At 32.1% G+C, this 17,125-nt stretch overlaps 1 protein-coding gene across 1 annotated transcript; it reads right to left on the minus strand.

Annotated features, from left to right (window-relative positions):
- Window positions 1-13,160: 13,160 nt before the first annotated feature.
- On the minus strand, window positions 13,161-16,797 carry LOC107647504 (putative indole-3-pyruvate monooxygenase YUCCA4). Its single transcript, XM_088491253.1, has 4 exons — window positions 16,073-16,797; window positions 15,252-15,500; window positions 14,852-14,974; window positions 13,161-13,828 (listed from the first exon to the last, which is right to left on the minus strand). The coding sequence occupies exons 1-4, from the start codon at window positions 16,694-16,696 to the stop codon at window positions 13,610-13,612; spliced, it is 1,215 nt and encodes a 404-aa protein (XP_088347379.1). The 5' UTR covers window positions 16,697-16,797; the 3' UTR covers window positions 13,161-13,609.
- Window positions 16,798-17,125: the final 328 nt, after the last annotated feature.

The raw sequence follows: 17,125 nt of genomic DNA on the forward strand, positions 1-17,125 counted from the left end.
GTACGCAAGTTATGTTGTTTTCTTGAGCGTTGCGCTTTTAATTTTACGATTTTGTTTTACCTATTCTTCAAGACTCCTAGTATACTACATTCTTTCGACTATTATATATATATGGTAGGGTATTACACCACTACTATAGAAGTAAGGAAAATCACCTCAAGTATTAAAATGTGGGCCAATTTTATAAGAATTTTATTTTACGCCTTTTTTTTAAGAATTTTATAAGAAGAGGTAAATACTAAATCGGTACTCGAAAAAATCTGAAGCTAATAAAATGGTACTTGACTTTTGTTATTGATAAAATGGTCCGTAAAAGATTTTAAAAATTGACAAGCGTGCTCCCAGCTCGCCGGAGCGCATTTCTGGCGAACACGGTGCTGGTATGGCCAACGTGTTTTGATGAACTGGCCAACTCCCTCTACCCCTAATCCTAATCCCTCCCCTCCCAACGCACTCTCCCCTCTTCCCAACGCAGCTTCCACTCCTTGATCTCGCTCTCTCACTCTTCCCCCTCCTCAACGCAGCTTCCCCCTTGATCTTGCAGTCTCACTCTCTTGCTTTCTCCAGCAACAGTGATGACGTTTCTGATGACAAAGATGGTGGGTCAACACTTTGAAGAAGATAACGGGTTGGTTATCCAGATAGGCAATCGGGTTCGTTACCCGTTGGACACGACTATTCTTCTTCTCCGAACTTCTCAATTGTGCCATCCCTCAGCACCTCAATCGCGCGCGTGCCTCTGTCATCTACGCTGCCTTAACCCCTCGCGCTTCTCTCACTGCCAGCCACTCAACAACTGCCCTCGGCCCTTCGGTGTGGTCTTCTCTGCTCATCCACCACCAGTGCGACCTTCACCGCTCAGCCCCTCGCCTTCACCGAATGTCTACTGAAGGACGACGACGCGGGAGACGACAATGGGTCAGAGAATTTGGTGTTGTTGGGAGAGTGAGAAGGGAACTTGTGCTACTAATTTCATTTAGGAATTAGAATATTTTGACAGTCTGTAAATGGAAGCTGCATTGGGGATGGCAGATAGTGCGTTGGGGATGGAGGGGGTGTGTTGGGTTGGGGGGTTGACCAGGTCATCAAAACACATTAGCCACGTTAGCATCGTGTTCGTTGGAAATGTGCTCCGATGAGTTCAGGGGCACGCTTATTAAAATTTAAAATCTTTTAGGGACCATTTTGTTAATAACAAAAGTCAGGTATCATTTTGTCAGCATTAAAATCTTTTAGATACTAATTTAATATTTATCTCTTATAAAAAATTATTTTTGTCTTATTTTTTTGGCCCAATTTTACGTCTTGTTTAATAACAGAACAATGTTTGTTTTGCTCAATACAACATAAAATAAATGAATAGGCTAAATAATTCTCAAGAAGGAATTTATATTTAATATAAAAAATCTTTTAAATATAACAATAATAAATAATAAAAAAACTTACATCCGGTAACAGATAATTATTATTATTGCATTGCCAAGGAAGAAAATATTTGCTCTAGGATGAGAAAAGAACCTCCTACAATCAGGAAATTGACTACAAAATTATATATAAAAAAAAAATTGTTTGTCAAAAGACTTTTATTTAATTATAACAAACTTGAAATATTATTTAAATATTTCTTGTAACTGTATTTATAACGTTGTCTAGAGAACGACAAAGGTAAATATGTAGTTGTTAATAAATGTTATATTGAAATGCAAAAGTTACAGATATATTATTAAACGAAAAATTTTATCCAAAGTAATGAATATAGTACGAACCAAAAAAAGGCAGTAATAACTATTTGCATTTTTCTTTAAAAATTCCATATTTCTTCTTGAATATGTAATGTTGTTGATCTATCGATGATCATTATAAAGTTAAAAATAAAATATATCAATTCACCAAATGATATAATTAAATAAATTTAGTAATGATTAAAAGTCCAAATTCATTCTCTAATTATCTTTCTAATATCTATCTAGAATCCCGCTAGGGAGTCAATAGAGTATCTGTACAATGTGTACGACGGGTTGTTTATTTGGCTTAATATGAGTTAAAAAATGAACATCCAAAGTAAAATACTACTAATTTCTCAAACACAATACACCCATACTATCCACAATAACCATCCGAGTACCAGATATAATAAACATCTAATATCCTACTAAATTAAACATTCATAAACCTTCATTATATACATTATACAAATACTCCATTGACTCCATATACTTCCTCATCTAAATATATTCATTACTTTGTTCATAATTTACTAATTTTGTTATAGAGTGCAAATCCAAATCCAAATCCAAATCTCTAATAATGACTTTTGTGGTGGGGGCCAAATCACTAATCACAACAATTTGAGGGGTCAGCGTGAAATCCTTTTGCTTTCATAGTATTTGGAAGTAAAACTATTAAGGATATAGAGTCAAAGTTAGCCACTTTCTTTCTCAAGTTCTTGACTCTAATAGAAACCACTATACCTACGTACTGAAATGGCTAAAATGCATGTCGTTTATTGTTTATATGGGAGGTCCCATGGTCGTTTAGCGCGATTGAGGCGAATTCATGAATTGATCCATCAATTTCAATTCATCTTCCACGCCACACGTCAAGCTCCAATTTCTATTACTTTTTGTTTTTGTATAAACGTATACATTTTTATTAGGGTGATTTACGCTCATATACTAAATAGAGTTTAAAAATATTTTAAATTAAAATTAATTATACGCTCCATCTTAAATATTTTTATTTAAATTAAATTAACGTTATTTATATATAAATCGAATAAAATCTATGTATATATTATTTCAGAAATAAATTAAATTAATTTGATTAAATTTATTACTAATACAATATATACATGGCATAAATTAACATAAATTTTAAAATAATACTCAATTCATTTTATTAGCGTAACTTACATACCTTTTTATTAGATAGCTGTTTTATTGCTTTATTACTTTTGGTTTTTGGTATAAAAGTATACATTTTTTATTAGATAGCTGTTCTATTATTATTTAAAAATTAAATAATAAAATATTTTCATACATTATTCTATAATAGGGTAAATTTTGTATATATTTAGCGCAAAAGAAATATTATTTTTATATATTTTATTTGAATCTAAATTTATGTATATTGTTCGATATTTTTATTTTTATAAGAGTTTAAACTTGAGAAGTACTTGTATTTTTAATTTTTTTATTCAAAATTTAACTTTAAGATAAATTTTTATTTTATGCATTAAAATTATGTAAAATAGATCTATAATAAATTTTTTTGTTTTTGATATTGGAGTGGTAATGGTATTTTTTGAAATATGGACTGTTGGAGTGTTATTTTTAAATGTGGAACCGTTTAATTAAAAAAGTATAAAGTGGACCATCCGATTTGTTAGAGGTATAGAAATCCAACCGTCTGATTTTTTTAATTTATTTTATGCTAAATTTTTTTTCTTTTCAAGTCTAATAAAAATTAAACTCTAGATTTTTTAACCATGATATTATGTCATGAGACTACTTCTTTCAAAAACTTAAACTGATAAAAAAATATATATGAATAGTTATATCTCTAACAATTAAATAATAAGACGATGATATTATTGCCACTCTTATTTTTTATAATATTATTTTATATATGATTTTTTGCATTGTATATATTTGTATGAATTTGTAAAATTTGAATATCATTATCAAAATATATAGGAATTACAATATTCATTTGTAAAAAAATAAAGTTTTTTTTCATTTTCTCTTATTAATCGATTTCGGAGATGATTTTTCTTCTCATTTTGACTTACTCTGTTGAAAGTTTTGAGATACATTCATCACCCACTGAAAAATACTGTGCCTCCAAATCCAATTGCCTATAGAAGCAATTTTCACTCTCTCACACGTTTTCCCAAAGTAATAACGGTAGTTTTCATCAATAAATAACCTTCTGCTTTAGTATACTAAGAGGCCAATTCTAAGGTGTCTTTTATTTAGTACTTAACTTTTGCTTAAATTATTTTTTATAGTAATTTAAAATATTTAAAATTTTTTAATTTTTATATTTTTAAATTTAAAATTAATTATTTTATCTATTTTAGTAATTAGACAATACTTTTTAGGCAATATAATAAACACCGTATTAAGATTCAATTTGGTAAAAAAAATTTAAAAAATATTTGCATCTTTAAAAAATATAAGCAATTTACTTTATATTTGATAATAAATAAAAAAATTATGTGTTAAAATTTTTGAAAAACTAGAAATTTTTTATATACTTAATTATGAAGATATTTTTTAAAATTACACTGTCTAACAAACTTTCTATTAAAATTAGTTTAACTAAATATTAACAACAATTTTACTAAACATATTTTTTATAATTTATACTTATTAAAAGTCATTTTTATTTCGATTTATCAATTATAACTACTACACTTAAAAAAAACTAGTTTTAATAAATTGTTTTTAAAAACTTAAAAGCTTACCAAATTGAAAGTAGAAGTATGTCATGATGATTTATTACTTATTTGGTCCTTTTGGGAGGATACCTTGCTTGCATTGCATGGTTTGATGGTATACATTGAAGGAAAGCTGCGATTACAACAGTGAGTATGAAAAAAATGGCTGCATGCAGATTTCAAAGGCTGCTGTTACCTGTGTATGTGAATTATCATATTTCAGTGACTCAGGTGATTATGCACGTGGATCCAAACAAAATCCACCAATTCAAGACATATACTATATATGCCTACATTTTTATCTAAACTTCCTTCTTTGGCAACCATGCATCATGCATATGCATGCATCTCCTCATTTATATGATCTTCAACTACTCACAAATTTCTCTTATTGGTTACTCCTAGACTAGCTACCCAACTGTTCAATACTTCTTTTAATATTAATTTTATTTATTAAATTAAAATATTAAAATGATTATATGCTGTATATTACATAGTGTTTGTTAAGCAATTAAATTTTTTTAGTTGTGGACATGTTTATTTTATATAATATCAAAACATAGAACAACTATAATTTAGTAGTTATGAATTGTTCCTAATAAGAAGCATAACTTGAATGTACTAATTTTGATTTTTTTTGTATGGAGTCATTTTAAACATTATTTTAGTTTGGTTTATGATTTTGATTTCTGTCCTAATTTTCTTAAGGACAAAAATATAGAGCCATAGAGCAATAGAGCTATAGAGCTGCTCGTCCAATTAAATATGCAAGTGTAAGATCTTCAACTAATGCTTCGTGCTCCAAAAAAGAAGCTTTAAATAGCAAGAAGGTTGCTAGAGGAAAGATGTGTACGGTTGGAGAAGCTTTTGTTGGTAACAACGATGAAACTAGGAGCATTTCTAATAGAATATTTTTAGAGTATTATTTTTAATATTTTTAATATTTTTAATAAGTAAATTGATTTAGAATTAAAATTTATATTAAAATTTATTAATAAAATGAAATTAGTAGTATCCATTATAAGAAAAATGTTGAGTACAATAAACAGCGTCGAAAATTATTTATTAGTGGATTTTTCGTCAATATTTTTAATGAATTTGTCGAGACTAAGTTAATGATTACCATCGGATTAATCCATCAATAAATCCGGTGGTAGCATTTATTTTTAGCACAGTTAACCCATAATTAGTAGTCAAATTAAAACTTTTGTTAACAAAATTGTTAGCAGGAACCTAAAATTAGCAAAATCAACAAATTATTTTATTAAGGAAGAAGGGACAAAAATACACCTGAAAGTTCACACGTTGGACACGACTACACTTCAATCATTTAACGAGTCACGCGTGCACAGTATTTATACACTCAGGCGGACACAGTATTTTCATGTTAATTTTTTTTAGGAAGAAGAGACAAAAATACACCTGAAAGTTCACACACTGGACATGACTACACTTTAATCATTTAATGACGCCACACGCCGATGGCCGGAAGGGTGAATGTGTCCGCCGGAGTGTATAAATACTGTGCACACGTGACTCATTAAATGATTGAAGTGTAGTCGTGTCCAGCGTGTGAACTTTTATATGTATTTTTATCCCTTCTTCCTTTTATTAAAAATAAATGGTCTGAATACAATAAAATATCACAAAAGTAGAATACAATGAAGTAGACAAACAAAAACATAAAACCCTAACCCCTACATATCCCAGTAATCGTTGTCGTCGTCGTGGTCCCCCTGCTGAGACAGCGGAGTTGGTGCTGACGTTGGTACTCACCAGCAACGTTGCTGCTGGAACCAGCAGCGTTGTTGGTTCCAGTGCGTATCTGCTGGTTGTACACCTGCATCTGCCCTCGCAAGTGATCTAGCAGCTCCAGCTTCTCCGTCAGGTTCGAGCTGATAGCAACGTCTCCTCCCATGCGTGCAAGAAGGTCGTTATACCTCTGCTCCGACTGCTCCACTTGTTGGTGAAGCTCCTGTGTCAGCTTCTGCACCTCTTCCCTCAAGTTGACAACTTCCTAGGGATCGGTAGGGCTAGCAGCAGAGGAAGAGGCAGAAGAAGCCGCCAACGCCTAGGAGCGAAGGCCACTGGCGAAAAACGACCCCAACCCAAAGCGGCGATTCTTGTGGGGTTCAGAGGCGGTCTCGCGCTAAACCCTATCAGGATCCACTACTGAGGTCTCAGAGCCGGCTTCGTTGGTCTCACTAGGTGGCTGAGATTGCTGGGTCGCGGCTTCCAACCTCTGCATGTAATCCTCCTGTGTCACACACGTCGTGATTAGTATAACAGTTAATTGACTTTAAACCAAATAAATTTGAAACTTAGGATTAATTAAAACTCATATAATGGGCCACAGACCGTTCGTTAGCAAATCTCTCCTTGTTGGCCTTCAAAGTATGGGTATACTTGAAGGTCTCCACCAGTGTCGTCTCACGATCCAATGACTTATACTACAAATTATATCAACCAATAAAATGAAGGAACAAATTAAACAACTAATTCAAGTAATTATTAAAAACTTAAACAATAACAAATTCTTACCAGTCTACTCTTCGTCTTCATGAAGGTCGCCAACCCATCCGTATACTTCAACAACCTGGGTGAAGTCCTGTTAGCGACGTTCGTCAGATGGTGATACTTGAACCCCTCATCATTTCTAAAATAGGCCTCTAGTTCTTTCTTAATGGTTGAACGGATCCATCTCGTTAGGTGGTCGCGCCCCTGATGAATGTCGCTCATCATCTGCTGAAGTCGTTTAGCTGCTCGGTGGTCGTAGATCTTCCTGATTATGAGATTATATTCCGAATCCCATATGAAGTTCACCTGCACAAAGTGATTCAAAAACATTAGTTAGTCGGAATAAAATACAGTCCAAATACAATTAATTAATTCAACATTTTTTGGTTCTTACCATCCACTACTGAAATCATCGTTCTCTAGTCTCAGCCGGGATCTTTGTGTAGCTCAGCCACAGGTGGTCGTATGTTGACTTAATGACCTCAGAAATTTTCTCTGTGTAAGCATTGGGGTTTGGTGCGAACCTATCAGAGAAAAAATTTAGCATTAACGAACACGTAGAATAATTCAAAAACTTAAGATTAACAAACTTAAAATTAAAACATTATATGTACTCACGCCTCAGACCAAATTCTTAGCTGAATGACGGGCGGTGGTGGAGGGACATCCGGCTGGGGGCACTAGAGGAATCACCCACCACGTGCTTTGTCGTCGCTGGATCTGCAAGGGGCGTAGCAGAAGAAGGCACACAGTTCGGATTTGGGACCATGATGAATTGCTCGTCCACTGGACCTGCCTGTGACATCACAGGAGTCGACGGGGTAATCGGGGTAGAAGGAGATGACTGAACAGTCGCAGGAAATTTGGTGAAAACCCTACCTCTACCACGACCCCAAGACTCACGCAGTCTACCTCTACTACATGTTATCATGTCTGCAAAGAGAATATATTATTAACAATAATCAGCACATATTAACTACACGAATCATTCAACAAAATTTTTCGAAAAAATTAGACATAACCTCCCCTAAAATTAGACATATAATTAATCACTTTTACGGTTTCTACAAATCCAACCAATTTCAATCCACAGCATCACTCAACACACAAAAATAATTTCATAAGAATTAATTAAACTCATATCATAAGAATTTCATAAAACATTAATTATCTATTGATTGAAAATAACAAGTAACAAGACTTCTTTCTTAATTCATCACAATCAAATTTGAAGAACATATAAAAGCAGTATGAGAAATGCAAAAGTGTGTAAGAGCACAATCATCTTAAGAGAAAACTAGAAAGACAATAATTAAAGGTATATGATTATGTTTATGATGATCCAACGCTTTTCTCAGTCAAACACTTCTACCTACTATACTATTACAGCATGATTTCTTCCTGAAATCTTTCACATACTAAAGGGAACGTAAAGAGAACCAAAAAAAAAAAAAAAAAAAGTAGGACAATGAATTGAAAAACAAAGAAACTAAGTTCATAATGTTGGTTATAACTTAGTAACTATTGATGACTATATTTGGTATAAAATAGAGTAATTATTTGCTTGAATATTAGGATTCAACAATATAATCAAGAGATATAATTATTTTAAAAATATATATTACTCACTCCGATTGACTCACCTACTTTCTTTAACTCATCTACTCTCTTTGACTAAAGTTTATTTTTACTTTCTCAATTTTTTAAAAGGAAAAAAGATCTAAATCAAGGATTTGGATCCTCTAAAGTTTGAATTTCACTTTAGAGAGTAAAGTGTGATCTCTCACCATTGATTTCATATGTGGGACCAATAATAAATATGAAAGAGAAACTATTCAAGGGTAGAAGATTACACTTTACTCTCTAAAGTGAAATTCAAACTTTAGAGGATCCAAATCCATAAATCAAGTGCTGCTTGTACAAAAAGATGAAATAAAAGTAATGAATTATATACCTCTACCAAATTCATAAATTACATATCTCTAAACAAAAATTGTTTCAATTATTTTTTTTCCAATACCGAGACCTTGTCATGATTTTAACTCATCATAAGATCTCAAACACAAAAAAAAAAAAAAAAAAATTTCCAAAAGTCTCATTATTTTAAGTTTTTTAATTTAGTTTCACTATCTATATAACAGTATTATTCTGAAGAACACTTAATATTATGACCTAAACAGTAAGAATAAACAATAAAAATTAGGAAAAAAACAGTAGAACAATATACAAATTACATTTAAGATAATAAAAATTAGTGGAAATTTCAGTAACCTGGACCTGACGGACGACAACGAAGTTGGCGACGGCAGCGGTCCGGTCCAGTGCGGTGCGGCGCGGCGACACTGGTAGAGGAACGAAGACAGAGGGAGATAGAGTTGCGGCTAGTACCAGGGGAGAGGACGAACTGGCTGGTTTCCGTGAGGCGTAGAGGCAGTGGTGAGAGATCGGGGCTGGCGACAGCGGGCCGGGCTGGAGTGGCGGGGATAGGAAACGGCTAGAGAGAGAAAGGGAGGTGGGATGTTAGAGAGAGAAAGGGTTTTCGAAATGAAGGGGGAGTGGATTTCGTGATTTCAATTTTAGGGATCATTACCATCGGATTTACCGTTGGCTAAATCCGACGGTAACTCATAGCGAGTCACCAAAACGCATCGTTTAACTTAAATGACTTACTGTTGGAAAAATCCGATGGTAAAGCCCACAGTAAAGTTCATGCCTATGTCCCTCGTTTTTCCTCCAAGTATTGCCGGCGAAATTACCGTCGGAATCGAAAGTCTGTCGGTAACGATTTGACTAAACGAATTTTATATCAAAACCATTTATAAATCCGTCGATAAAGCCGACAGTAATGCACGATGCTAAATTTGACGGTACTCGACGCATTTGTTGTAGTGACCTTAGAGATACAGTATATCACATTGATCGAAAACCAATAAAATTTTGCCATTTATATAATTTTTTTGATACAATAGTTAAAAAATAATATAAAATTTTAACTAAATTAAGACTAAGCATTGGAGAGACACATTTTACTTTTAATTTCGAATTTTTATTTATAATATATGGTCTTACAAATATTTATGTGTCATTTTGTAAGACTTAAAGTAAAGTTGAAATTAAAATCAGCATTAGTATTGTTTTAAGACTGATGATTGTAAGAGAAAGCTTGTTAAACCTAGGTCTTTGTCTTGGACATGAGTTTTGTACAATCTAAATTTTCTATCCCTAGAAGGATCATAGTTACTAAGGATTGTTGGAAACTTTATGCCAATGAAAAAAAGTAAGGTGAAGTCTATTTTCAATCAACCAAATAAAAATATTTGTTTGCCAACTTATTGTTGGTGATATGTGGAAAACTTGATTCTGATTAGAAATTACAAAAAAAAAAAAAAAAATCTTAATTTTGGCTTTATTAAAAATTTTAAGATAAAAATAGTTGGTAGTAAAATTGAAAAGCGTCTTTGAGGTGAACGATATTTTGAAATTTTTTTTATCACCGTTATAATACTAGCTAGTTAGAATATTATAATATCACTGTTTCTTATTTAAAAAGTAAAAAAATTAGAATTCACATCCATTAATTAAAGAGAAAACTTTTACATGTTAAATGTTGTGCGTATATTTTAACTCTTGTTATAAATGATGCACTAAAAGATGAAGGTTCAATTTTAAAAACGATTAAAAATGTGATTAAACATGTATGTGTGTATCATCAGGTTGTATAAATAGGGATAAGATTATGGTAAAGGAGGCTAAAATTCAACAGAAAAACATTGTGGAATTAGAGGTTCCAACTAGATAGAACTCTACCTTTATATCTGATGCTTGGAAGAGCTTTGGAATTTGGAAAGGGCACTTAAAAAATTGAGGAGGGAGACGAGGAATATGCTATGATGGCTAGTGGCGGTATACCGTACCAAAGAATTTCAAATTTGTTAGATTTTGACAAATTTTTTATTATGTAGTAATTAAGAGAGTTTCAAGTTCAATATTAATTTGTGACATCTTTTCGACACTTCGATCATTTTTGAAAAGTTGTATTTACATTTAAATATTGGATGACAAAGTTTATATCTAATGTTTTTAAGCATGGCTGGAAAAAATTAAAATAAAGTCTAAGTATGATAAATATCAAAGTAGTATAAAAAAAATACAAATATAATGATATTTATTGCCGTAACTTTTGACAAGCTTCAAATGGTAGACTGAAATTTTGAGAAGTATGAAAAAGATGTTTCAGTTTGAGTTCAAAGGTGAAGAAAACATTTTATATATATATATATAATTACCTAAATCAGTTTTTAAGTATTTTAAAAGTAGATATTTTAGTCTAAAAAAAATAAATATATAGATTAATTTTTAATATTTTTTTGTTAGACATAACAATTTTCAGTCTATTTTTTAACATAATTTACTAACAGAGAATGTTGAGTTGATACGTAAATTCACACACGTGAAGTGCGAGAAGGACAAAATAATCCCTGGCACGAGTCATTAGCACCCAAACCACCACCACTATTTCTACATCCGTTCTTCTGTCTTCTCTTTTTCCTTCTTCCTTCTCCTTTCCTCTCATTTCTCTTCCACAGTTAGACCTAAACACTACCATCGCCTCACTCTCCCTCACCATCTGCGTCTTTTACTATGAAATTTCATATCTGGCACCATCATCATATCGCAACTCCTCCATTGTATAAAGAAGGAACTCCACCGTCAGCGACGTTTCCTAGCTTCTTCGTGTTTCCGCCCCTGCCGACGACCATGCTGACGAGTACCTCGACATTCCTCCAATCGCTGCAATAAGTCTCTCATGGCAGACAGTGGCTGGCTCTTCTGAGGGATGTTCTAGCTAGAACCAACTCAACAGAACCCTAACAATCAGAACTCTGCTGTATATGTTTAGCCACTTCCCCAATTCCACTGCCGGCACTGTTAGCGACGTGTTCAGGGACTCGCTAGGCCTATCTTGCGGCGACGCAAAAAACAAAGGTTGATGGCAGAAGGTTCTGAGGGCAAGTAGGTGAGGGTGCAGGTGAAACCTTCCAGAAGGTGTTGTGCACCCTCGACGTTGCACTGTGTGGATATGCGAAGCTTGGAAGCCACTATTGCAGGGAAGAATACTATTGTCATCTATGAATTAGGGATTAGAGATTGCTATCATACGATGCTATTTTTTATTACAAAATTAAGGACAGTTTTATCCTTTTTACACACGTAGACACTTAACTGCTACTGTATGAGTTTATGTGGCAACTCAGTATTTTTTATTAGTGCGTCACACCGAAAAATAGATTAAGGACTATTATATCTGACAGAAAAAATATTAAAAATTAATCTATATATTAATTTTATTTAAAAATTAAATATTCACTTTTAAAATTTTTAAAAATTAATTTGAACAATTCTATATTTTTTAATAATTATAGGTTGTTTAGTGGGATTTGGAAATCTCATAAATCAACCCAAACCTCACTTGACTCTGATAGACATAATTTGGATGCATCTGAATCTTCTTTTGTCATGAAATTATATATATATATATATATATATATATGTATTAATAAAAGTGAGATGGATTTATATCTCATAGAAGTTTTAGAGGAGAATGATATGCAATTGGATGAAAAAGTGTGTGAACCAATGGCATTGGATTTGAATGACTCATCCCTCTCCAGGAAAATCGATCTCTTCTTTACGGTGCGAACACTCCAAATATATTTGGTTCTATTAAGAAATCAACTAAAAATGAAGCCAATTCTAATTAATTAGTTGAAAAATATGTTTATTATAAAAAAATTATTATTTTATTTTTTTAAATTTTAAAATTAAAAAATAAAAAAATTGACTTAGTTAATTTATATTATAGTTTATTTTGTAGACTTTTTTATTATATATGTGTGTGTGGGTGAGCACACATGGACCTGTCTTCTATTATTAATTTATTATTATAAATAAACAAATTATACCTTGTTGTTCCAACAATTTCTTGACAAATGGGAACCGAACTATAGTTGGCCACAATTTTTATAGTTCTATAAAGTAACTAACTAGTAACTACCACGTAATTAGTCGTTGCCATTCAATTACTTTATTTGTATTGTAATGTAACGACACATACACTTTAATTTGTACTTTGTACTAATGGTACCATTTCATTTTATGAAGCTGTTTTTGTACAAAAAGCTGAAACACTTGATGATGAGTAGTTAGCAAAGCGCGTATATTCTCCTAAATACAAAATTGTACATACACAAAAACATGGAAATGATGACGAAAAAAAGAAAATAATAATAGAGAAAGAAAACCCATGCGATCCTAACTCTCTACTCTTTTCTCTCATTTCATCTTCATTTCTCTCTATCTCTTTTTTTTTTTATCTAAAGTAAAGTTTAATTTTGTTGTTAAAATTATAAATTTAATTTAATTCAGCCCTTAATTTTTTAAAATATTTAATTCAATTTCAAAAATTATACTACATAGAGTATAATTTGAGGTATTAAATTAAATATTTCAAAAAATTAAAAACTAAATCAAATCAAATTTGTAACTTTAACAACGAAATTAAACTTATACTTTTTTTGGGGGGGATTTACAAATAGAAAAGTTGGAGATGTTATTGTGGGAGGGGTTATAATTATTATTATAAGCTAAGATCTAGGAATTGTTGAGTTGGATGATATGTGAATTGTTGTTGTTGTCCTTTTTAAGGGTTTTCCATTGATCAGCAATGTCATTAGCAATCTTGACTGCATCTGAGGAAGTTCCAGAAAGGCCCCTTCTTGTGAATCCAACTGTGTACAATCCATGCTTCCCTTTCCAACCATTAGGGAAGGGCGTTTTCGGCATTCCATCTTCCGTGAAGAAATCACAACTCTGAAACAAAAGGAAAAAAAAAATTAAATAAATAGTTTGAGTAGTTTGATTTAATTTTAAACAATAATTAATTAAAAAACAAATCATAAACTATTGTTTAAATAAAAATTTTAATTTAATATAGCAATATATGTTTTCATATGATATGATGAGGACGACCCTTTAGTTTATCATATAAAAATGATGCATCATGGTTTGGAATTTAGTGACAGAGGCCCATATGATACAAATTGCAGGATTTTTCAGAGCATGATAGCTCCATCTATCCATACCCTTTACCCACAGAATAGAGAAAACAGTTTCTTTGATAATAATAATAATAATAATTTGATTAAATAATAATAATAATATTTGTTTTTTTGTGTCAATGATGACATAATAATTAAATTTGAAAGGAGTGGAGAATGAATGAATTGACCAAGGGGACTCAAACAGGTTTTTTCAGCAGAGTAAGAGGAACCACTGCCTGTAGAAAAAGAGTATAAAGAATTCTCTTTTTGGTGTGACCCTTTTACAACTTGCAACCTTGATAGATATTTCATGATCATCACACATCATGAGACGTCACAACTCACTAATATTCACTCCACAGTAAAAAAAATGTTATTATTAAAGTATTTTCATATAGTGCATCTAATTACGTAACATCACATCAGAAAAAAAAATAAATGTGATTATACGATTATGTAAAACGATTTTTACTAAATTAAAAACTAAAAAATGTATTTAATAATATTTATAAAAAATTACTATTTTCAAAATTCTAAGAATTATTATTCTTTTGCATAAGAAAAAAACAAAAGATAGTTTAAAAAAGTGGTAGAACCCAGGACAGAGGGCAAAGTGATTTTATTCTTTCTTTTTTGCATGAAGAAAAGAAGACATTTGTAGGTTTCTGCTCTTTGCATGTGTCCCAAAGAGCCTTAGAAAGTGATGGGTCATGAGTGCTTCATAATAAGATAGAGCTAAAAACGCAACAGAACAGGTCAATTTTATTTATATTATTTAATTTAATTTTCTAACCTTGAGCCAAGTAGGCACGTTGCTCTTGTATCCCGTTGCCAATATTATAGCATCGAATTCCTTTTCTTGTCCATCCACAAATTTGGCACCATTTCTTGTTATCTCCTTCACACCTTCCATCACCTATGCAAAGCCAAAAAAGAAAAACCCTAACAAATCTTAGCCTCAACATATGACAAAATTAAACTTCCCCTAGCCCCTAGCTTTTCAAAGTACAATATTCTTTATACAAAATTTTTTTTTATTTTCTAATATATTTAATATTATTTAAAAAATCTTACTTTAATAGAATTTGCTATTTAGAAACTATACTTTAATTTTTTAAAAATATTCTTAGAATATTTATGTTAAAAAAATATATTTTTTATATATATAAAGAGATAGTTAAATGAAATAGTACCTTAATGTTACCGGATTTGATTTGTGCTACTTGACCAACATCAAGAACAGGGGTTTTTCCTGTGGCAAGTTTAAGTTCAATTGGACCTGTTTTGGGCCTTCTTATGCCATAATGACTTGTGTTTCCCAACATCATGTTTGCCACCAACAACAGAAACTTGTCTACTATTTTTAGTGGAAACCATTTGTATAGTGCCATTGCTATTCCAAATGATGATATTCCCAAAATCTCCCTAGGGAGAACATGTACCTATACACATATATTGCATCATCATTAGACACATAAATATAAATATATATTGAACCACCAAATGTGCAAAAAGGACATCAACTCAATATTGATGATTACTTACCCAAATGGGAAAAACACATACATACATGACGTCAGCTTCAGTACTAGTACAGTTATACGGATCATTATTAAATGGTTCATTAATAATAATAAATAATAATAAAAAAGATTTTTTTTTTGCTATTCAGTCCCTATTGTAAAATAAATAATCTTACTTTTGAATATAGAAGCTTATACTTTTTTTTTAGTTTTCACTCATCACATTAGAGTTAACAAAATAGAAGAGATGGTTACATTCTTCAATAATAACATAAAGTAATATAAGAAAATCTTTTGTTAACATAGTTTCTCCATAAAAAAAGACTTTTATTGATGTCTACAATGATTGGGTGTTGTACTAGTACTAAGTAAGCTGCACTTCCAAAAAAGATAACTACTAAAAATTAAATTAATATTAATATTTTCTCACTTGCAACAATGAAAGTTAACCAAGAAAATCAAAATAATTAGCAAAAAACATTTGAACTCACCGTATTTCTTGCAACCATGTAAGGCTTAGCATTGTGTCTACAAAGATCCAAGCTAACTTCCATGCCAGAATTTCCACAACCAATAACCAAAACCTTCTTGTTCTTATAAGCATCACCAGATTTATAGGCGCTAGTATGAACAACAGCACCATGAAACTTGTCGATGCCGAGAATCTTGGGAATCATAGGTTCGGCATTTTCTCCGGTAGCTACAATGAGCCAAGGGGAAAGGTAGAGAGAATCTTGGGTCCTAACGAGCCAAATCTGGGAAGAGGGATCAAACTCGGCCACGTGGACTGTCTGGTTGAACCTGGGTTGAACCTTGAAATGGGAAGCGTAGGAGTCCATGTAGGAGATGAACTGGTACTTGGTTGGGTACTTTGGGAAGGTTTGTGGGAACCCCATTAGAGGGAGTTGGCAGAAATTTTTAGGGAGATGGAGTTTGAGGCGGTCGTAGGTTTTGTTTTGCCAGAGCGAAGCGATGCAGTGGCTTCGCTCTAAGATTATTGAAGGAATGGAGTACTGAGATAGACAGGCGGCTACGGCTATGCCGGAGGGTCCTGCTCCTACTATGATTGGCCCTTCAACACACTCTAGAGAACAAGAAGATGATGAAGTTCTCATTGTGTTAGAAGAAGAAGAAGTAGTTTAATTTGAACAAGTGATAGTGAGGGTTGGTTTTATATATAGTGTGGGGGTGTTATGGGAATTTAAAGAGAGGGAAATTTTGTGGTTAGAAGGGTGAGCCTTATAAATGCATGGAGAGAGGGGTGTGGGGTGTGGTGTAATTGAGGCGTGAAGGTTAAGAAAAAGGATTTGATTTTGTTTCTCAAGGCTCTTTCTTCTCTCTTTTAAAGAGAGATTTAGAGAGAGAGAGAGACACTGAGATATGCTGAAAAATTCATACACAAACAATTGCTGTATTTCATTTGTTTTTCTATTTGTAATTTTTATTTTACTTTTACTGCTTCTTTATTTTTTTATATATTTTTTTTAAGAGAAAAACTTAAGTGCAGTTAACTTTATGTGAGAGTCGTTAAATAATTTCATAAG

Source organism: Arachis ipaensis, chromosome B6 (genome assembly GCF_059453495.1).
Source record: "Arachis ipaensis isolate K30076 ecotype BB chromosome B6, ASM5945349v1, whole genome shotgun sequence".
Lineage (NCBI taxonomy): Eukaryota > Viridiplantae > Streptophyta > Magnoliopsida > Fabales > Fabaceae > Arachis > Arachis ipaensis.

Bases quoted from the DNA above. Each gene is read 5' to 3' on its own strand.
- LOC107647504 (XM_088491253.1), bottom strand. From the start codon at position 16,696: ATGAGAACTTCATCATCTTCTTGTTCTCTAGAGTGTGTTGAAGGGCCA. The intron at 14,975-15,251 runs GTACTATTTCAT...GGCTTTGCATAG, and splicing joins TCAAATCCGGTAACATTAAG to GTGATGGAAGGTGTGAAGGA. The intron at 13,829-14,851 runs GTTAGAAAATTA...CTTTTGTTTCAG, and splicing joins ACGTGCCTACTTGGCTCAAG to AGTTGTGATTTCTTCACGGA.